Raw genomic sequence first — 19,956 nt, forward strand, 5'->3', positions numbered from 1 at the left:
GGTTGAATGGCTCGCTCAGCCTTACTCTTCTGCACCCTCCTCATCCTCTTGATCTGCACCCTCTTCTTCACTCTCTGCTATGTGCACCCCCAAAGACACTACCACCAACAACAACCACCACCACCACCACCACATACCTTCCGCTTGAGTCACAGGAATTATTTTCCGATCCATATCAAGAGGACATTTCTGATGCGCAGCCTCTCTTGGTATTGGATCAGGAAGAGGAGGTAGCAACAACCGCTACTCAGCAGTCTGACGACAGTACCCAGATCAGCCCAAGGAGGAGGTTGGTCCCCGGTGTTGCTGCCTACTCAGAGATCTCTACTTATAGTGGTGGGGAAGGTGATGTTGATGATGACGTGTCTAGTGATGTCACGTGGGTGCCCACAAGAGAGGAAGATGAGGGGAGTTCAGAGGGAGATATGGACCAGCAGATAGGGAGGAGAAGCAGGAATAACTTACATTGCACAGGAGGGACAAAGCAGACTGCAAATGTATCCGTAGCGAGTCATCAACCATGTACGGTCACATCTGGCACTCCCAGGACACCGGCACATGGCTCCGCAGTGTGGGCTTTTTTTAACGTGTCCGCTGCTGACAATAGCGTTGCCATCTGCAATCTTTGCAGTCAACGCATTAGTCGCGGTAAGCCCAACACTCACCTAGGGACGACCGCCTTAAGAAGGCACATGGGCAGCCATCACGAGCCGAGTGGGAGCAACGGAACACACAAAGCCACACTGCAGGCTCTCACCGTCCAGCCTCGTCTTCTACTTCTCCTTCTCCTCTCTCCTCACAATTGTCCTCCACTCCACCTTCCATCACACCAAGCTCACGTTTTTCTGCAAAAAGGCAGGCTTCCGTGGGCCTAATGTTCGAGCGTAAAAAAAAAAATGACGACGGATAACCCACTTGCCCAACGGTTGACGGCTGGACTGCCATATAAACTGGTGGACTCGGAGGCTTTTCGCAAATTTGTGGCCATTGGAACACCACAATGGAAGGTCCCAGGAAGGAAGTATTTCTCAGAGAAGGGCATCCCAGAGCTATATGGCCATGTTCAGCGGCAAGTGAATGTATCTCTGGCACACAGTGTCGGTGCCAAGATACATCTGACCACAGACACGTGGTCTAGCAAACACGGGCAGGGAAGGTATATCACTTTTACTGCCCACTGGGTGAACCTTCTGACGGCCGTCAAGCATGTAACCCGTGGCACCCGTGTAGATTTGGTTTTACCGCCACGGATTGCATGCAGGCCTGACTCTTCTTCTCCTCCTCCTCCTACTCCATCCTCCTCCCTCTCCTCCTCAGCTGACTCCTCCTTTTCCGCTGCTAGCGTCTCTTCCGTTGCGCCGCCCAAGCTCCCCAGAACCTATTCCACATGCCAGGTGAGACGTTGCCATGTCGTGCTGCGTCTGTTGTGCCTGGAAGCCTAGAGCCACACTGGCCCGGCACTCCTTTCAGCTTTGCGTTCACAGGCAGATCAGTGGCTAACACCGCTCAATTTGACAGTTGGAAAAGTGATGTGTGACAACGGTGCCAATCTGCTTAGCGCATTGAAACAGGGCAAAATCACGCACGTGCCATGCATGGCACACGTCTTAAACTTGGTCGTGCAGCGATTCGTTGTCAAATACCCTGGGGTCCAGGACATCTTGCGGCAGGCAAGGAAAATTTTGGCCCATTTCAGAAGATCTTACACGGCCATGGCTCGACTTGCTGACATTTAGCAGCGACACAATCTGCCGGTCAGACGTCTTATTTGCGATTGCCCGATGCGATGGAACTCAACCTTCTATATGCTTGATAGGCTGCTCCAGCAGAAACGAGCAGTTAACGTCTACCTGTATGAACTCTGCGGCAGAACCGGTTCTGGGGAGCTGGGTTTTTTTTCACCACACCAGTGGCTGCTCATGCGCGATGCATGCAGACTTCTGCGGCCATTTGAGGAGATCACCAAACTGGTCAGTCGCAGCCATGGCGCCATCAGTGACATGGTACCTTATGCCTTCTTTATGGAGCGTGCATTGCGTCATGTCATTGATCAAGCTGTGGAGGAGCAGGAGCGGGAAGATGAGGAAGTCGCAATGCTGGATGAATTCCCAGGGGGGGCTACTCTATCTGAGACAAGTCAACAACAGGAGTCTGAAGAGGAGTCAGAGGAGGATGGTGCCGGGGCGGATGAGGAGGAGCAAGAAGAGCATGCTTTAAACCTTTCTGGGATCCCTGTTGTGCGTGGATGGGGAGAGGAGAATGAAGAGGACGACATTATCCTGGATGATGAGCAGGAGCCAGGCCACCACACCGCTTCCAGGCTAGTGCAAATGGTGGCCTTCATGCTCCAGTGTTTTAATAGGGACCCCCGTATAAAAGGCATAAGGGTCAAGGACCAGTACTGGGTGGCAACGTACTTAGACCCCCGGTACAAACACAAAATGGCGGAAATGTTACCGCCGTCGCAGAGGGCTGTCAGAATGCAGCACTTCCAGGCCTTGCTTCGAGAAATGCTGCATTCTGCTTTTGCGTGCGCTGGCAGAGGAGCAATTCCCACTCCCAGAGAAGGAGTTGCGGGTACCAATCCAACAGCGCCTGCAAGAAGAGGCCGGTTTGAAGATGTGTTGGTGACTTCGGATATGAGGTCATTTTTTCAGCCGACCCATCGACAGGTGTCATCCAGATCCAGCATCAGGGAATGCCTAGACCGTCAGGTGTCCGACTACATCGGGTTAACGGCCGATGTGGACGCTCTGAGGAGTGATGAACCCCTGGACTACTGGGTGGGCAGGCTTGACCTCTGGCCAGAGCTTGCCCAATTTGCAATGGAACTGTTGGCTTGCCCCTCATCCAGTGTCCTGTCCGAAAGGACGTTCAGCGCAGCAGGGGGGATCGTGACCGATAAGCGTACTCGCCTAGCTCACGACAGTGTTAACTACCTCACATTTCTAAAAATGAACGAGGCATGGATCTCGGAGGAATTCAACACATGTGACCAGTAGACCATGTATATGTCTATAAACAATTTTTTTAATCGAGCACACAGATCTTCTTTCTTAATTTGGCTCACTTCCTTGTCCAAAAAAAGCACACCGTACTATATGCCCATACCCTCCTCTTTGAAGAGGTTGAGCGGTGTCATATTTCTACTGGGGCTGCTTATTTTGAGGTGCTCCCACCATCCCTGTGCTATGCTCATTATGAGGGGCTCCCACCATCCCTGTGCTGTGCTGACTTCCTCCTGGGGCTGTACTGTGCTGTACTGTGCTGGTGTGAGTGCTTTATGTCACGCTGCTGATGTCAGTGCTCTCTGTCACGGTGCTGCTGTCAGTGCTGTATATGATGGTGCTGGTGTGAGTGCTTTATATCACGCTGCTGATGTCAGTGCTCTCTATCATGGTGCTGCTGTCAGTGCTGTATATGACGGTGCTGGTGTGAGTGCTTTATGTCACGCTGCTGATGTCAGTGCTCTCTATCACGGTGCTGCTGTCAGTGCTGTATATCACGGTGCTGGTGTGAGTGCTTTATGTCACGCTGCTGATGTCAGTGCTCTCTGTCACGGTGCTGCTGTCAGTGCTGTATATCACAGTGCTGGTGTGAGTGCTTTATGTCACGCTGCTGATGTCAGTGCTCTCTGTCACGGTGCTGCTGTCAGTGCTGTATATCACGGTGCTGGTGTCATTGCTGTATGTCACGCTGCTGATGTCAGTGCTCTCTATCACGGTGCTGCTGTCAGTGCTGTATATGACGGTGCTGGTGTGAGTGCTTTATGTCACGCTGCTGACGTCAGTGCTCTCTATCATGGTGCTGCTGTCAGTGCTGTATATGACGGTGCTGGTGTGAGTGCTTTATGTCACGCTGCTGATGTCAGTGCTCTCTATCACGGGGCTGCTGTCAGTGCTGTATATCACGGTGCTGGTGTGAGTGCTTTATGTCACGCTGCTGATGTCAGTGCTCTCTATCACTGTGCTGTCATTGCTGTATGTTACGCTGCTGATGTCAGTGCTCTGTATCACGCTGCTGCTGTCAGATGACTCTATCACAGTGCAGGTGTCATTGCTGTATGTGACGCTGCTGGTGATCATCTCCTGCACCCTCTTCTTTGCCTACCCTGGTCCTTGACCTTCCCTCTCCTCCATTGCCTTCATGCGCTCCACAGTCCTGATTTGTCAGAACAATTTCCCATATAAAAAAAGAATGCTTGTAGTTGTCGATCCCAGATTCACCTCATACATGTGTTATGTCATTGGCCATGTGATGGGACTATGTTTGCACAGCTAATAATTATTTTGTGGCTGCAAATTTGACCTATAGGTTTGCGAAGTTCGCCTCCCATTGAAGTCAATGGGGCCCGCCGCGAACGTTCCGGTTTGCGAACTATCGGCCGTGTTCGCGGTCCGCGTTCGCGAAACGTCCCGTCGGAAGTTCGTCCATCACTATTGCTGTGCAATCCACGGGCGGTTTAAGTGTGAACCGAGCCTAACTAAAATCTAGTGGAAACAATTGCCTTCAGAAGTCACCTAATTAGTAAATAGAGACCACCTGTGTGTAATTTAATCTCAGTATAAATGCAGCTGTTCTGTCAGGCTGTCCACCTAAACTAACAGGCTGGGCAAGGAGAGCATTAATCAGAGAAGTAGCCAAGAGGCCCATGGTAACTCTGGAGGAGCTGCAGAGATCCACAGCTCAGGTGGGAGAATCTGTCCACAGGACAACTATTATGCCACGTGCAGAATTCATTGCGAGAGGCAAGGTGTGGATTTTCTGCTTGTGAGGGCGACCTGCAGTGCACCCCTAGGTCTGCTTTCTTGACCCTAGGCAAAGCATGCTCAGGTGTTATTAACCACTTGCTTACTGGGCGCTTTCACCCCCTTCCTGCCCAGGCCAATTTTCAGATTTCAGCACTGTCACACTTTGAATGTTGCACGGTCATGCAACACTATACCCATATGAAAATTTTACCATTTTTTTTTTTAGACAGATAGAGCTTCCTTTAGTGGTATTTAATCACCCTTTGGTTTTTTAATTTTTGCTAAACAAACAATTTTGCAAAAAAAAAGTTTTCTTCGTTTCTGTTATAAAATTTTGCAAATAAATCATTTTTCTTCTTCACTGATGGGTGCTAATTAGGTTGCACTGATAGCCATGGATGAGGCGGCACTGAGAAGCTGCACTGATGAGAACTGATGAGGAGGCATTAATAGGCAGCACTGATAGGTGGCACTGATATGTTGCACTGATGGGCACTAATGGACAATGAATCTTTGAATGACAATTGCGTGGTCATGCAACACTGTACCCATATGAAATTTTGTATAATATTTTACACACAACTAGAGCTTTACAGCTGGGTTTTTTTATTTTTTGCTAAATAAACAAGAAAATACCACAATTTAAAAAAATAACTAAACTTTTTCTTAGGTTCTGTTATAACATTTAGCAAATAAGTAATTTTTTTTCTTCACTAATGTGCACCGGTGAGGCTGCATTGATGGGCACCAATGAGGCTGCATTGATGGGCACTGATTAGGCTGCATTGATGGGCACTAATTTGGCTGCATTGATGGGCACTGATGAGGCTGCATTGATGGAGACTGATGAGGCTGCATTGATGGACACTGATGAGGCTGCATTGATGGACACTGATAAGGGCTGCACTGATTGGCACTGATAGGCTGCACTGATGGGCTGCACTGATAAGGCTGCATTGATGAGCACTGATTAGGCTGCATTGATGGGCACTGATAAGGGCTGCACTGATAGGCTACACTGATAGGCTGCACTGATGGGCTACACTGATGAGGCTGCGCTGATGGGCACTGATGAGGCTGCACTGATGGGCACAGATGAGGCTGCACTGATGGGCACAGATGAGGCTGTACTGATGGGCGGCAGTCATGAGGCTGCACTGATAGGAGGCAATGATTTTCGCTGATGAGCTGCACTGATGGGCACTGATGAGGACACTGATGATTAGTGCCTTGATTATCAGTGTGATTGATGTCCTGACAGCCTTGCCAGTTAACAGCTCTCCTTTCATCCGACAGAGACAGTGTGAGAGGAACGGAATACCAATAACCAGCAAGTCTGTTTACATGTGATCAGCTGTGATTGGACACAGCTGATTACATGGTAAAGGGCCACTTTGTTTGGCCATTTACCCAAAACTGTTATCAGCTGTGTCCGAAGGCAGTCACAGAGCGTGCCAAATGCCCGCTGCGGGGGGAGGAGACCTGGGAGGACATCTATTGATACCCTCCCAGAACTGGACAGCCGCGCTGTAGCCGTTATTCCACTATAGCACAGTTGGCTAAAGGATCATTTGTTTCCAAAGTTTCCTAGATCCACACAAACAAGGTTAATGGAGCAAGTCTCCTACTGTGCCATTGTATTCTGACAGCAGGCTCCTCTCAGGCCAGTTTCAGAATTCCTTTTATTGCAAATCAGGTGACACATATTGGCAACTATCATATATGTCTAGCCTCACAGGCATAGGACCGGGTATGGTCTGGTATATTCATGGCTCTGTGATAAGGAATGTCCAAATGAAACCTTGGCAACAACTCTGATTTCATCCACTCATTCTCTAATGTCTGTGTCTAATGCCATTTGGACCTCCAAGTTGGATACAAATGTGCATGTCTATGTGCAATGCTAGTAAGAAAAGACAAAACAGTTGTAAAATAATTTGACTGTAATTTAAAGTCTATGAACACTTTTAATTTGTGTTTACTAAAAATAAAGAAATAAAAAAAAATGATTCTATACTGTAGTTGGATCCTAACAGGGTAATATATATCCTTCTCTATACAGACCAGCAAATTCAAAGACCAAATCAGCAAATCTGTGCCAACTAAAAATCACAATGCGTCTTCACCAGCGGAATCACCAGCAGTTTTACAACAAGAAGTCAAACAGTCTCTTTCACACCTGCAAGTTGTCTCCTGCGAGCTGCTCAGTGATATCCAGAGTAAAATGAGCACGATAAGAAAGAATTCCACACTACATATGATGAATCTCAACAGACATTATGAGAACTGTCACCAGTTGCTGGAAGACGAGGAAGAGATGAAACTGGCCAACAGTAGGAGAGTAGAAAATGAAGAAGAACACGAGCTAGAGGAGAATCTCCTGGACTTGGTGCAGTGTATGGAGTCACTAAAAAAGAAAACGACAAAGGAAAAAGTAAGCAACCATTGTGCTTTGTTAAGGAAACTGTCACTGTCATTTAAGGAGGGACTAGATGGCTGGGAGCCTCCTGTGTATCTTCGACTATCCAAGGAAATGACTCATATAGTGAAACCCATACCAGAAGAGATAGCATTTGATCCAGAAAGTGCTCATCCAAACCTCAGCCTATCTCCAGATCTTAAACAAGTGAGATTTGAGCCCAATCTTGAGACAACAGAGCTAAAGAAGGACTGTTTTGAGCCAGGTTTATATATTTTGGGAAAGCCTGGATTTAAATCAGGTCGCCACTATTGGGAAGTAGACGTGGGCAGCAAGAGCAGTTGGATCATTGGTGTTGTGCGGGAGTCGGTAGAACGCAAAGGAACATGGGAATTAAATTCAGCAAACGGTTATTGGGTTTTGCGTAAGCAAGACACTGCATTTTATGGGATTGGGGAATTTTTTGTGATCCTAAAACTGGAAACATTGCCCTTGAGGATTGGAGTTTGCTTGGACTTATTCAAAAATCACCTGTTTTTTTACGATGCTGACACAACAGGACTTATTTTTCAGGTCTCGGTTTGTTCTGGACAGAGGCTGTTTCCTTTTTTTTGCCCTGGAATGCCCGTGAGTGAAGAAGACTGGTGCCCATTAACTTTGTGCCCTTAAAGGAGAACAAAGTCACCTAAGCAGAAGTAAAGGTGCTCAGTGAACTGTGCAAAAGCAGCAAAGGGCTATTGCTTTAAAATACGTTGAAATCAGAAAACAATCAGTTGCTGGCTAACATAATTAATACTTACATTATTTTATAGTAAATGTGTTTCCAGAAAGCTTGGACTGGATTTTTCACAATGTGTGAATATATTTACCAGTTAGTTCAATCCAAAAAGTATTACATGAGCTCATCTCCAAATGAGTGCAATGAGATCAACCTTTTTGATTGCATTAAAAATTGGGGATTTTGCAATGCAGCGTAGTTTCATACAGAGCATTTTTTTCAGCTGGAACATGGTGGAACTCTGTTTCACCACCTTTGGCTAAGGCCCTCTGCTCCCTGCTCACCACTATCACTTGTAAACACAGAAGTCTGGCTTCCGCTTTTACAAGTGACAGCTTGTCTCCAATGGCTCCCAGAGATGCAGGTGCCTAGGGTGCAGTGCAGATGCCGACACCTCCACTGGAGGATCTCCTCGCCAGTCAAAGGCGGAGCTACCTACAGTGTGCGGGGAGGTATTAGGGTGCTTCAGCTTAATACAGCAACACCAGTAAGACATGTGGAAGATGGTGAAGCTTTTAAGGAGGTGGGGAGGGGGTTGCATGTGGTGGTCAGAGCTGAAGATGGGTGGAAGTGAGATATGGATGAGGGATGCAGAGGTAAGCAGCTGTGGAAGAAGGCTGAACTCTGCACTGTGCATGTAGCGCAACCCTGAACTTTGCACAATGTAGGTAGCACACTCCCGGAACTCTGCACTCTGTGTGTAACCCAATCCCCTGGAACTCTGCACTCTGTGTGTAGCCCAATCCCACAGAACTCTGCACTGTGTGTAGCCCAACCCCCCAGAACACTGCACTCTGTGTGTAGCCCAACCCCCCAGAACTCTAAACTCTGTGTGTAGCCCAACCCCCCGGAACTCTGCACTCTGTGTGTAGCCCAACCCCCCGGAACTCTGCACTCTGTGTGTATCCCAACCCCCCAGAACTCTGCACTCTGTGTGTAGCCCAATTCCCCAGAACTCTGCACCCTGTGGGTAGCCCAATCCCCAGAACTCTGCACTCTGTGTGTAGCCCAATCTCCCAGAACTCTGCACTCTGTGTGTAGCCCAATCCCCCGTAACTCTGCACTCTGTACTTAATGCAATCCTGGTATTTAATGCTCCTTAAGACCCTCCAACTGTTAGTTACATTTGACCACACCCACTATTTGATGGAAGGTGTGTCTGTGGGGGTAGTGATTGAGTTCCTGTACCTGGTTTCTGAGGAAAAAAGTCCTGGTTTCACATACATATACCAGACTATACAGCCAGGCCAGTGACTTACCTTTTCTCTGCTGCAGTTAAAAAATACAGCTAGGTGACACTAGGCCTGGGATTGGACAATAAAGGAGCAGCAGCAACACAGTAGTGATGACTCATTCCTATGTTTACTCTGAGGATGGCCATAGATGGTCATTTCTTTTCTTTTTGATCGGGTGGTGGGCTGACAGAAAAAAAAAAACTAAAGTGTGGATCTCCCTATCCACACATGCAAGATAAATGAAGGGATCTCCCTGTTGTGCCATTGTATTCTGACAGCAGGACTTCACCACTGTTAGTATACACTGATCAGCAGCTGCAGCAAATTGACTGCAAGACACTGATGGACAAAAGTTTTCCAACAGTCCTATTTGATAGAAGTTGACTGTTAGATCAGCCCCTGAGAAGTGGGAACGGTGATAGATGGATCAAAATTCAATATATTTATGGGCAACTTGAATGCTGCTGCACAGCAGATTTAGGCTGGGTTTAGTCATGCGAATTGAATGTGGGTTTCACCACATCCAATTTCCATGACAGGAGAGTGTGACCAGTTCTCAATGGAGCCGGTTCACACACCTCCATCCTGTGCAACTTTGCCTCCATTTCAGGTCCGAATTCAGGCAAAGATTCCAACCTGATTCCCACCTGGAATGGAGAACAGGGACACACTGGACCCCCTGATGTGAGCCGGGGCCGCAGCTAGTGTGAACCCGGGCTTAAAGAGGCTGATATCAGTTCAAAATGACATACTAATGCCGCGTACGGACGAGCGGATTTTCCGTTGGAAAAACCATCAATTCGGCTCAAGCTTGGCTTGCATATACACGCTCACACAAAAGCTTACTGAACGTTCGAACGTCAAGAACGCGGTGACATACAACACTACGATGAGCCGAGAAAATGAAGTTCAATGCTTCCGAGCATGCGTCAAATTGTTTCCGAGCGTGTGTAGGAATTTTATACGTTGGAATTGGTACAGACGATCGTAATTTTCGATCTGAACTTTTTCCGTCTGAAAAATTGAGAACATGCTCTCAATCTTTTGCTGGCTGGAATTCGGCCAGCAAAAGTCCAATGGAGCATGCATACGGTCGCATTTTCCGACCAAAAGCTCTCATTGGTCTTTTGCTGCCCGAATTTAATAATAGATAATGTAAATTAGTTTAATTTAAAAATATATTTAATAACCATATACCTCTATTAATTACCTCTATTGATTATGAAACTTTAAACTAGTGTTTTTAATATGCAAAAAACTCATCTTTGCAAGTTTATGGAGCCCTCTGTATCTCTTTAAAGGTTTGCCTAATGGTAGTTGCATCATGAGTGCATAAAGTGCCTTTTAATGTCTATGGGCTGCACTAGTAATCCGGTTGTCCCACAGTGAAATAAAGCAAACTGAAAACATTGAAATTAATTAGGACATGTAATGGCTAAAGTATATGTATAGGCATTTTTTTTTTTGTTTTAGATAGAGTGGAGCAGGGTTAGACTCTTTTTTTCGGAGAGATTCACCGAATTATTTTCATTGGTGACCATTGTTGCTGAGAAAGTGATTAGAAGTCCAACATTTTGAGTTAAAGTTGTTGCCAGGACAAGAGGTAAATCTTCCAATAGGGACAATCCTTGTTTTTGGACAACCATCTAAAAAGGGAAGTCCTATTACTTTGGGAGATTTCCTATAATTTCCTGTTGCATTTCTACAATTGGAAGTTAAGTGAAATCTTATTAATGGTAGGCAGCCAGCAAAAATAACCTGATAGTTTATCGTTCCTACTCTATCCAAAAAAAAAAAAAAGAATGATTTATCTTAATGGAAGTGCCTTCAACTAAAGGGAAGGAAAGTAAATGTGAAAAAAGAATGAGGTGGTGGGCTTTTTCTACCAGAGATACATTTTAAAAGTGGGTTAACAGGTAAAATAACTTCAATAGGATGTACAGTATCTCCCAAAAGTGACCCCTCACATTTTTGTAAATATTTTATTCTATATTTTCATGTGACAACACTGAAGAAATGACACTTTGCTACAATGTTAAGTAGTGAGTGTACAGCTTGTATAACAGTGTAAATTTGCTGTCCCCTCAAAATAACTCAACACAGCCAATAATGTCTAAACCGCTGGCAACAAAAGTGAGTACACCCCTAACTGAAAACATCCAAATTGGGCACAATTAGCCATTTTCCCTCTCCGGTGTCATGTGACTCCTTAGTGTTACAAGATCTCAGGTGTGAATGGGGAGCCGGTGAGTTAAATTTGGTGTTATCACTCTCACTCTCTCATACTGGTCACTGGAAGTTCAACATGGCACCTCATGGCAAAAAACTCTCTGAGGATCTGAAAAAAAGAATTGTTGCTCTACATAAAGACGGTCTAGGCCAGTGATGGCAAACCTTGGCACCCCAGATGTTTTGGCACTACATTTCCCATGATGCTCAACTACACTGCTGAGTGCATGAGAATCATGGGAAATGTAGTTCCAAAACATCTGGGGTGCCAAGGTTCGCCATCACTGGTCTAGGCTATAAGAAGATTTCCAACACCCTGAAACTGAGCTGCAGCATGGTGGCCAAGACCATACAGAGGTTTAACAAGACAGGTTCCACTCAGAATAGGCCTCGCCAGGGTGGACCAAAGAGGTTGAGTGCACGTGCTCAGCGTCATATCCAGAGGTTGTCTTTGGGGAATAGACGTATGAGTGCTGCCAGCATCGCTGCAGAGGTTGAAGGTGTGGAGGATCAGCCTGTCAGTGCTCAGACCATACACCACATGGTGCATCAAATTGGTCTGCATGGCTGTCTCCCCAGAAGGAAGTCTCTTCTAAAGATAATGCACAAGAAACAAAACAGTTTGCTGAAGACAAGTAGACTAAGGACATGAATTACTGGAACCATGTCCTGTGGTCTGATGAGACCAACATAAATGTATTTGGTTCAGATGGTGTCAAGCGTGTGTGGTGGCAATCAGGTGAGGAGTACAAAAACAAGTGTGTCTTGCCTACAGTCAAGCATGGTGGTGGGAGTGTCATGGTCTGGGGCTGCATGAGTGCTGCCGGCACTGGGGAGCTACAGTTCATTGAGGGAACCATGAATGCCAACATGTACTGTGACATACTAAAGCAGAGCATGATCCCCTCCCTTCGGAGACTGGGCCGCAGGGCAGTATTTCAATGTGATAACGACCCCAAACACACCTCAAAGACGACCAATGCCTAGCTAAAGAAACTGGCCAGGCATGTCTCCAGACCTAAACCCTATTGAGCATCTGTGGGCCATCCTCAAACGGGAGGTGGAGGAGCACAAGGTCTCTAACATCCACAAGCTCCGTGATGTTGTCACGGAGAAGTGGAAGTGGACTCCAGAGGCAACCTGTGAAGCTCTGGTGAACTCCATGCCCAAGAGGGTTAAGGCAGTGCTGGAAAATAATGGTGACCACACAAAATATTGACACTTGTGGGCCCAATATGGACATTTTCACTTAGGGGTGTACTCACTTTTGTTGCCAGCGGTTTAGACATTAATAGCTGTGTTGAGTTATTTTGAGGGGACAGCAAATTTAAACTGTTATACAAGCTGTACACTCACTACTTTATATTGTAGCAAAGTGCCATTCCTTCAGTGTTGTCACATGAAAAGCTAGAATAAAATGTTTACAAAAGTGAAGGGTCTACTAACATACAGTAATTGGCTTCTTGCTAGAATGCTCACCTCCAAGCTATACCAGCTTGGGGTTTCTGGCATTGCATTATGTGTCTCATTTTATTTACATTCACTTAAGTCAGATTTGACATCATATCAAGTATGTAAGGCCCCTTTCACACATGCAGACAGTATGTCCGTATTTCATCCATCCGTTTGCGGATGAAATACGGACATACATGCATCCCTATGGGATAGCGGGTGTCTGCGGATGAACATCCGCAGACACCCGCTATTGTCCGCCTCCGCTATTGTCCGATTCTGAAGACGGAGGAAAATCCTATTTTTCTATCCGTATGCAGAGCGGATCGGATGAACACGGACAGACGGTCTGTGCTCATCCAATCCCCATAAAGGAGAACGGAGAGCTGACAGGGCGGTCCCTGCACAGTGTGCGGAGACCGCCCTGTCCGCCGCTGGCTCAGCGGGGACAACAGAGCGATCCCCGCTGAGCGAGCGGATCATCACGGGGCAGATCATTACTGATCCGTCCCGTGTGAAAGGGGCCTTAGTTAGCAACCTTCCTGCCAATCATGTTTAAATCATGCTTGATTCAATACACATCAACACAACTGGCATCCATTCTTTACCATTTTGCACATCACATTTTCTGCATTTAATATTTTAAATGTTTACATATTTTTCATATGTGTCATCTATTTTTAATGGTACTAGAAAATATAGATCTCTTAATAACACATACCTTACTTACCTTTTGGATATTCATGCTTTTCTAATACACCATTTCTTTTTTCATATGTTTAGTTTAACAGAAATTAAGTTTAAAAATGTAAAATATTTTATGTAAAAGACTTCTTCAAATTCTCAACAAGTAACAATGGTGCTTTTTTAAACTTGCTGCATATTTAATGTAATTTACCAGAAATTAAAATAATATAAAGTAAAAAAGTCTACAAAATGTCAGTCATCTGAATTATAAATGTAGTTGTTTTGTAAACTTACTTGAAAGCAATAAAATCTTTTTCTGTATAGTAATGATTACACATTGTTGAAGATCAGTTGGTCAGGCCCATCTAGGAAATCCTCTAGAGCAGGGGTCTCCAAACTTTCGAGGCAAAGGGTCAGTTTACTATCCTTCAGGCTTTAGGGGGTCCAGACTGTGGCCATTGGGAGTAGAAAATGCCCCAGCATCAGTGCTCCATCATTGGATTTAATTGAAGAAATAGTGCTGCATTGCTGGTGTCATTAGAAGAATACTACCCATTGATGGTATCAGTACAGGGAATGATGCCCCAAGGGCCAGATAAAGGCAAGCAAAGGGCTACATCTGGCCCCCGGGCCACAGTTTGGAGGCCCTTGAGGGTCGCATTGTACTTTTTAAAAATAATTGCAGGCAAAAAAAATCTCCATCAGTGTCACTCTTACATTTGGTTACCTATCAAAAGTCCCTATCACAGTCCTGCTTTAAATTTGGGTCCCCATTAAAGTTCCCCCCTTACGTCCCCATCTAAGGCCGCGTACACACGGGCGGACTATCCGTCCAACTAAGTCCATCAGACAATCCGACAGACAGTCCGTCCTACTTTTGAATGAACGGACTTGACCACACACGATGAACAGACAGTCCGCTGAAAGCTTGCGCGATGACGTGTACAGCACGTACGACGGGACTAGAAATACGACGTCCAATACACTGCAATGCAACCTTCGGCCGTGTAAATCCTTTCTGAGCATGCGCCATACTTAGTCCGTCAAACTAGCCTACTCACGAGCGGACTGTCCGCTGAAACCAAGTTTGGACGGACAATATTACGGAAATTCCGAAAGACTTAGTCCGCCAGACTGTCCGCTGAAAAAGTCCGCTGAAGCCCACACACGAGCGGATTGTGCGCTGAAACACGTTTCAGCGGACCAAGTCCGTCAGACAGTCCGCCCGTGTGTTCGCGGCCTAAGTCTCCTCTTCTATTAGGATCTCCATCAGAGGCCCCCGGTTCAGTCCCACCACAGCCGAGTCTCTGCCAGCGCCAGGTACGTGATCTGGCACAGCCAAGTCACCTTGCCACTGTATATCTGTCAGAAACCATCAAATCAGACCGAAACAGAAGTACAGTTAAATCACAATTGTTTAATACAAGTAAAAAGAACAAACGTAGTCAAAACATAACTAGAGTTCAGTAACAGGAATGGATAGTCAGCCAAGCCAGAAGTCTGAGATGTTTCTTGTGATGTGACCAAGGTGAACAAGGTGAAGGCAGAGCTCCTCTGGACTGGACAGCTTAACCACTTAAGGACCAGGCCTCTTTTTCGGACTTGGTGTTTCCATGTTTAAAACTGTTTTTTTTGCTAGAAAATTACTTAGAACCCCCAAACATTTTATATTGTTTTTTTTCTAACACCCTAGAGAATAAAATGGCGGTCATTGAAATACTTTTTTTCACACCGTATTTGCGCAGCGATCTTAGAAGCGCACTTTTTTTGGAAAAAATTCACTTTTTTGAATAAAAAAATAAGACAACAGTAAAATTAGCCCAATTCTTTTTTATACTGTGAAAGATAATGGTATGCCGAGTAAATTGATACCCAACATGTCACGCTTCAAAATTGCGCCCGCTCGTGGAATGGCGTCAAACTTTTAGCCTCAAAAATCTCCATAAGCGACATTTAAAAAATTCTACAGGTTGCATTTTTTGTGTTACAGAGGAGGTCTAGGGCTAGAATTATTGGTCTCGCTCTACCGATCGCGGCGATACCTCACATATGTGGTTTGACCACCGTTTTCATATGCGGGCGCTACTCACGTATGCGCTCGCTTCTGTGCGCAAGCTCGTCGTAACGGGGTGTTTTTAAAAAAAAATTTTTTTTTTTCTTATTTATTTTAATTTATTTTATTTATTTTTACACTTTAAAAAAAAAATAAAAAATGGATCACTTTTATTCCTATTACAAGGAATGTAAACATCCCTTGTAATAGAAAAAAGCATGACAGGTCCTCTTAAATATGAGATCTGGGGTCAAAAGGTCCTCAGATCTCATATTTGGGCTAAAATGCAACAAAAAAATAAATAAATAAATAAAAGAAAATCTGACATTTAAAAAAAATATATACCTTTAAGAGGTATGGGCGGAAGTGACGTTTTGACGTCGCTTCCGCCCTCCTATGGTATAGAGACGAGTGGGGGCCATCTTAGCCTCACTTGTCTCTATGCCCAGCAGACGGAAGGACCCGATCGCCTCCGCCGCTACCGACGGCTCCGGTAAGCGGCGGAAGGTGCGGGAGGGCGGGCGGAGGGGGGGTGGCACCTCTCCCGCCGCCGATAGCGGTGATCTCGCGGCGAATCCGCCGCGGAGACCACCGTTATCGTACAGCCGACCGCCGCCTGAAGAGATGGATATCTCGGTTGTGGCAGTAGCTGCTGCCGTTACCGAGATATCCCTCTTCAAAAAATGGACGTACATCGTCGTGCGGCGGTCGGCAAGTGGTTAAGTAGGCAGGACTGACGAGCAGGATATCATCAACAGCTGAGTAACTGTGGAGAGATAGGAGCTGGAAATTAGCTGACAGCTGAGTGGCCAGCTCAGAGAAGGAAGGGCAGAGCCCAGCCCTGACAATATCTTGGTTATATGATGAGTAAGCAGTTCATCCTTATTCAGTGCACTTTGAGGATATGCCACTGACCCTAGCTAGGCCAAATAAAACCTTGTAATGGACCAGCCTTCTCCCTACAATCTGCAGAGCTCAGTGCAAGCCGATTGAAAGGAAGGGGCACCCCCCATTCACAAAGTCCACAGAATAGAGCTGAAGCCGACTTCAAGAGTTCTAATGCCGCGTACACACGAGAGGACTTATGTCCGGCAGACTTCCAAAGGAGTTCCGCCGGAGTTCCGCCGGAGTTCCGACGGAGTTCTGGCGGACTTTTCGACCGAACGGACTTGGACACACACCATCACACCAAACTCCGACGGAGTCGAACGTGATGACGTACGACTGGATTCGAATAAGGAAGTTCATAGCCAGTAGCCAATAGCTGCCCTAGCGTCGGTTTTAGTCCGTCGGAGTAGCATACACACGAGCGGAGTTTTCGAAGGGGACCGGGTCCGGCGGAGTTCCTTCGGGAAAATTTGAAGCATGCTTCATTTCTAAAGTCCGTCAGACTTTGGCGAATCAAAAGTCCGTTGCAGCCCACACACGATCGGATAGTCTGACGGACTCGGTCCTTCGGACTTTGGATGTTGAAAAGTCCGCTCGTGTGTACGGGGCATTAGTTGTAAACCTGGAAGGAGGAAGCAAAAAGAGAAGAAACGTATTTCATGTTAGTGATTCAGAAAGTATTAAAGCCAAAGCATTAGAATGGCAGCCAGGCAAACTAGCATTTTTAGAAAAAAGGGGTCAGCAATAGCAGCTTTCATCTTCCTTGTCCTGATAGGTATATTTGAACCTGGTTAACTGAAAAAAAAAACAAGCTATCACCTGCAGAAATGGTTCATGACTTATGGGCTATATACACCCTTACACCACAATGATTTGATTATTCACTCTACAATCATGGCACATCTTATGAAAAATACAGGCAGTGATGGAACAGATTTTTCCTTATGGAACCGATCTGCATACTCTTCCACTAGGCTAAACAAATTAGGGTTAGTAAATTAGTATTTGGACAGCTAATGCATTTTCACATGGAATCCCAAAGTGTACCTGAACCAGATGTAATATTGCAAATTATCAGTGGCAGTGGGGGATGGGTTTTTTTGTCGTGGGAGGGGGGGCAGCAAACACCCCCCCTGGTCTGGAAAGCTGAGTGTGCAGAGTCTGGAGGAGGACCAAAGGTGTTCTGGAGTCAGCTGAATGCTGAGACCAGGGGAGGTGAAGACGAGGGGGTGCTGCACAGAGAGGAGTCTGCCAGCTGCTGAGGCAAGGTGGGGGGGGGCAGAGATGAGGGGGGGTGCCACAGCTGCAGGAGAGGACCGAGGTACATACCAGATTCAGCCCCAGGGCTTTGTGTTCAATACATATCCATACCTCCCAACTTTTTGAGATGGGAATGAAGGACACCTATCAGCAATAGTATGCAGGCATAGGACACGCCCCTTAAAGGAGAATTGTACAAAAAAACAAGATTGGTTAAACTCACAAGTGCTTTTTACCACTACTATTCCTTTATATTGGCTTTTGGAATTTACAAATGCAGCAATTTAGAAATCAGATAAAAGATTTAGCCCTGGGAAACACTTTTTGATAGATAAAAAGTGCATTTTATATACATCTATACAGATCAGACCAAGACGAGGGACAAATGAGGAGGAATGAGGGACAGAGGGACATTGCTCCAAATCAGGGACAGTCCCTCGAAATCAGGGAAAGTTTGGAGCTATGCTTATGTGTATAATGCCGCGTACACACGATCAAACAATCCGGTGGAAAAGTCCGGCAAACTTAAGTCCGCCAAACAATCCCCCCGTGTGTAGCCTCCAGCATACTTTTTTGACCCGAAAGTACGGCGGACTTAGAATGCCGTGTTGCACTCCAATCTTCCCGCCGGACTCGCATTTCGGCGGACAATCCGGCCGTGTGTATGCCAGTCCGCCGTACTTTTGAAATGAGCGGACTTTTCCTGCCCGGAGAAAAGTCCGCTCATTTTGAGCGGGTCTCCAGGTAGGCGGGGCCCGCGAAGGAGACGTTGCTGGCCCCGCCGCCTGGTATGGACTTAAAGGAGAACCCCAACGCCGAAAAAAATCAGCGTGGGGGTCCCCTCCAAGTCCACAGCAGACCCTTGTCCGAGCACGCTACCCGGCTGGCCAGGAAAGGGGGGGCGAGCTACCCGGTCTTCTGTCGCCGCCACCGCCTGTAAAAGAGCTAGAAGAAGGCGCGGTGGCCCGGCAGAAGAACCGAAGAGGGGGACAAGACCCCCGAAGTCGGAAGAAGAGGCCGGCGGCGAGGAAGAAAGCCGGGCTCCTCCGCTAGCAAAAGAGCTACAAGAAGATAGCGGAGGAGCCGGCGAGAAGACCCCCGAAGACGGAAGACCCCCGGAGCTGTGTAATAAAGTATTTTATCTCGTGTGTTGTGTTTTTTTTGTACTTTTATTTTACAGGTGAATAGGTAGGGGTACGTTGTACCCCATACTCATTCACATAGGGTGGGGGGCCGGTATCCGGAGGCCCCCTTATTAAAGGGGGCTCCCGGATTCCGATAAGCCCCCGCAGACCCCGACAACCAATGGCCAGGGTTGTCGGGAAGAGGCCCTTGTCCTCATCAACATGGGGACAAGGTGCTTTGGGGTGGGGGGGGCCGCGCGGCCCCCCCTTTCCCAAGGCACCCCCATGTTGAGGGCACGCGGCCTGGTACGGCTCAGGAGGGGGGGTGCTCGCTCGCCCCCCTTTCCTGGCCAGCCGGGTAGCGTGCTCGGACAAGGGTCTGTTGTGAACTTGGGGGGACCCCCACGCCGATTTTTTTCGGCGTTGGGGTTCCCCTTTAAGTCCATACCAGGCGGCGGGGCCAGCGACGTCTCCTTCGCGGGCCCCGCCTACCTGGAGACCCGCTTGAAATGAGCGGACTTTCCTCCGCGTGTGTGGGCGAGTCCGTTCATTTCAAAAGTAGGGCGGATAGTACGGCGGACTTAGTACGCCGTATTAGTCCGCTCAAAAAGTGCCGTGTGTGGGCAAGTAGCCCGTTCGGAAAGTCCGACGGACAGTCTGGCGGGAACTCCGCCAGACTAAGTACGTCGGACATACCGCTACGTGTGTACGCGGCTTAAGAGTCCCCCAGTTGCACATACTTTGAACAGCTCTTGAGAATGGAAAGGCAGAAGCATATTATAGATTGGAGCCAATTCAGGCAATCGTCTTGCTTCCATTCCTCCTCTACATAAGAATCTCACTAAGAACTGCCTGTATGTCCTCACAGCAAAACACCTTTTCTAAGCAGGATTATAACCCTATGTATCTTAATGGTTTCTTTATACATCCAAATATTTGTCCATATGGATGGATTTATTCCACCATTAAGGATAAGGACAAAGAAAGGTGAGAATGGATCTGGTCACCACTGACCTTCTATGGAAAGTGCTAGGTGCTGGCACCTGTCTCTGCAGAGCCCCTCCCCCATCACTGCTAGCT

The 19,956-nt window shown here is 46.9% G+C and overlaps 1 protein-coding gene across 3 annotated transcripts in view; it reads left to right on the top strand.

The window, feature by feature from the left end:
• Nucleotides 1–19,956, top strand: part of LOC143935674 (zinc-binding protein A33-like) — a 49,379-nt gene that overhangs the window by 19,750 nt on the left and 9,673 nt on the right. Inside the window, exons 3-4 of one of the 3 annotated variants that reach the window (XR_013263570.1) lie at nucleotides 6,814–11,561; nucleotides 11,706–13,878. The exons of 1 other annotated variant lie outside the window; for it this stretch is intronic. Coding sequence is in view for 1 of the 2 variants with exons in the window: in XM_077459714.1 (XP_077315840.1) it covers nucleotides 6,814–7,839 (1,026 nt within the window). In the remaining variant the exon portion in view is untranslated. Of the gene's footprint in view, nucleotides 1–6,813; nucleotides 13,879–19,956 lie in introns of those variants that run through there. One more of the 3 variants, XM_077459714.1, reaches the window with a different exon arrangement.

Source organism: Lithobates pipiens, unplaced genomic scaffold, assembly GCF_037356315.1.
Source record: "Lithobates pipiens isolate NorthernLeopardFrog02 unplaced genomic scaffold, aLitPip1_a1.2 Scaffold_28, whole genome shotgun sequence".
NCBI lineage: Eukaryota > Metazoa > Chordata > Amphibia > Anura > Ranidae > Lithobates > Lithobates pipiens.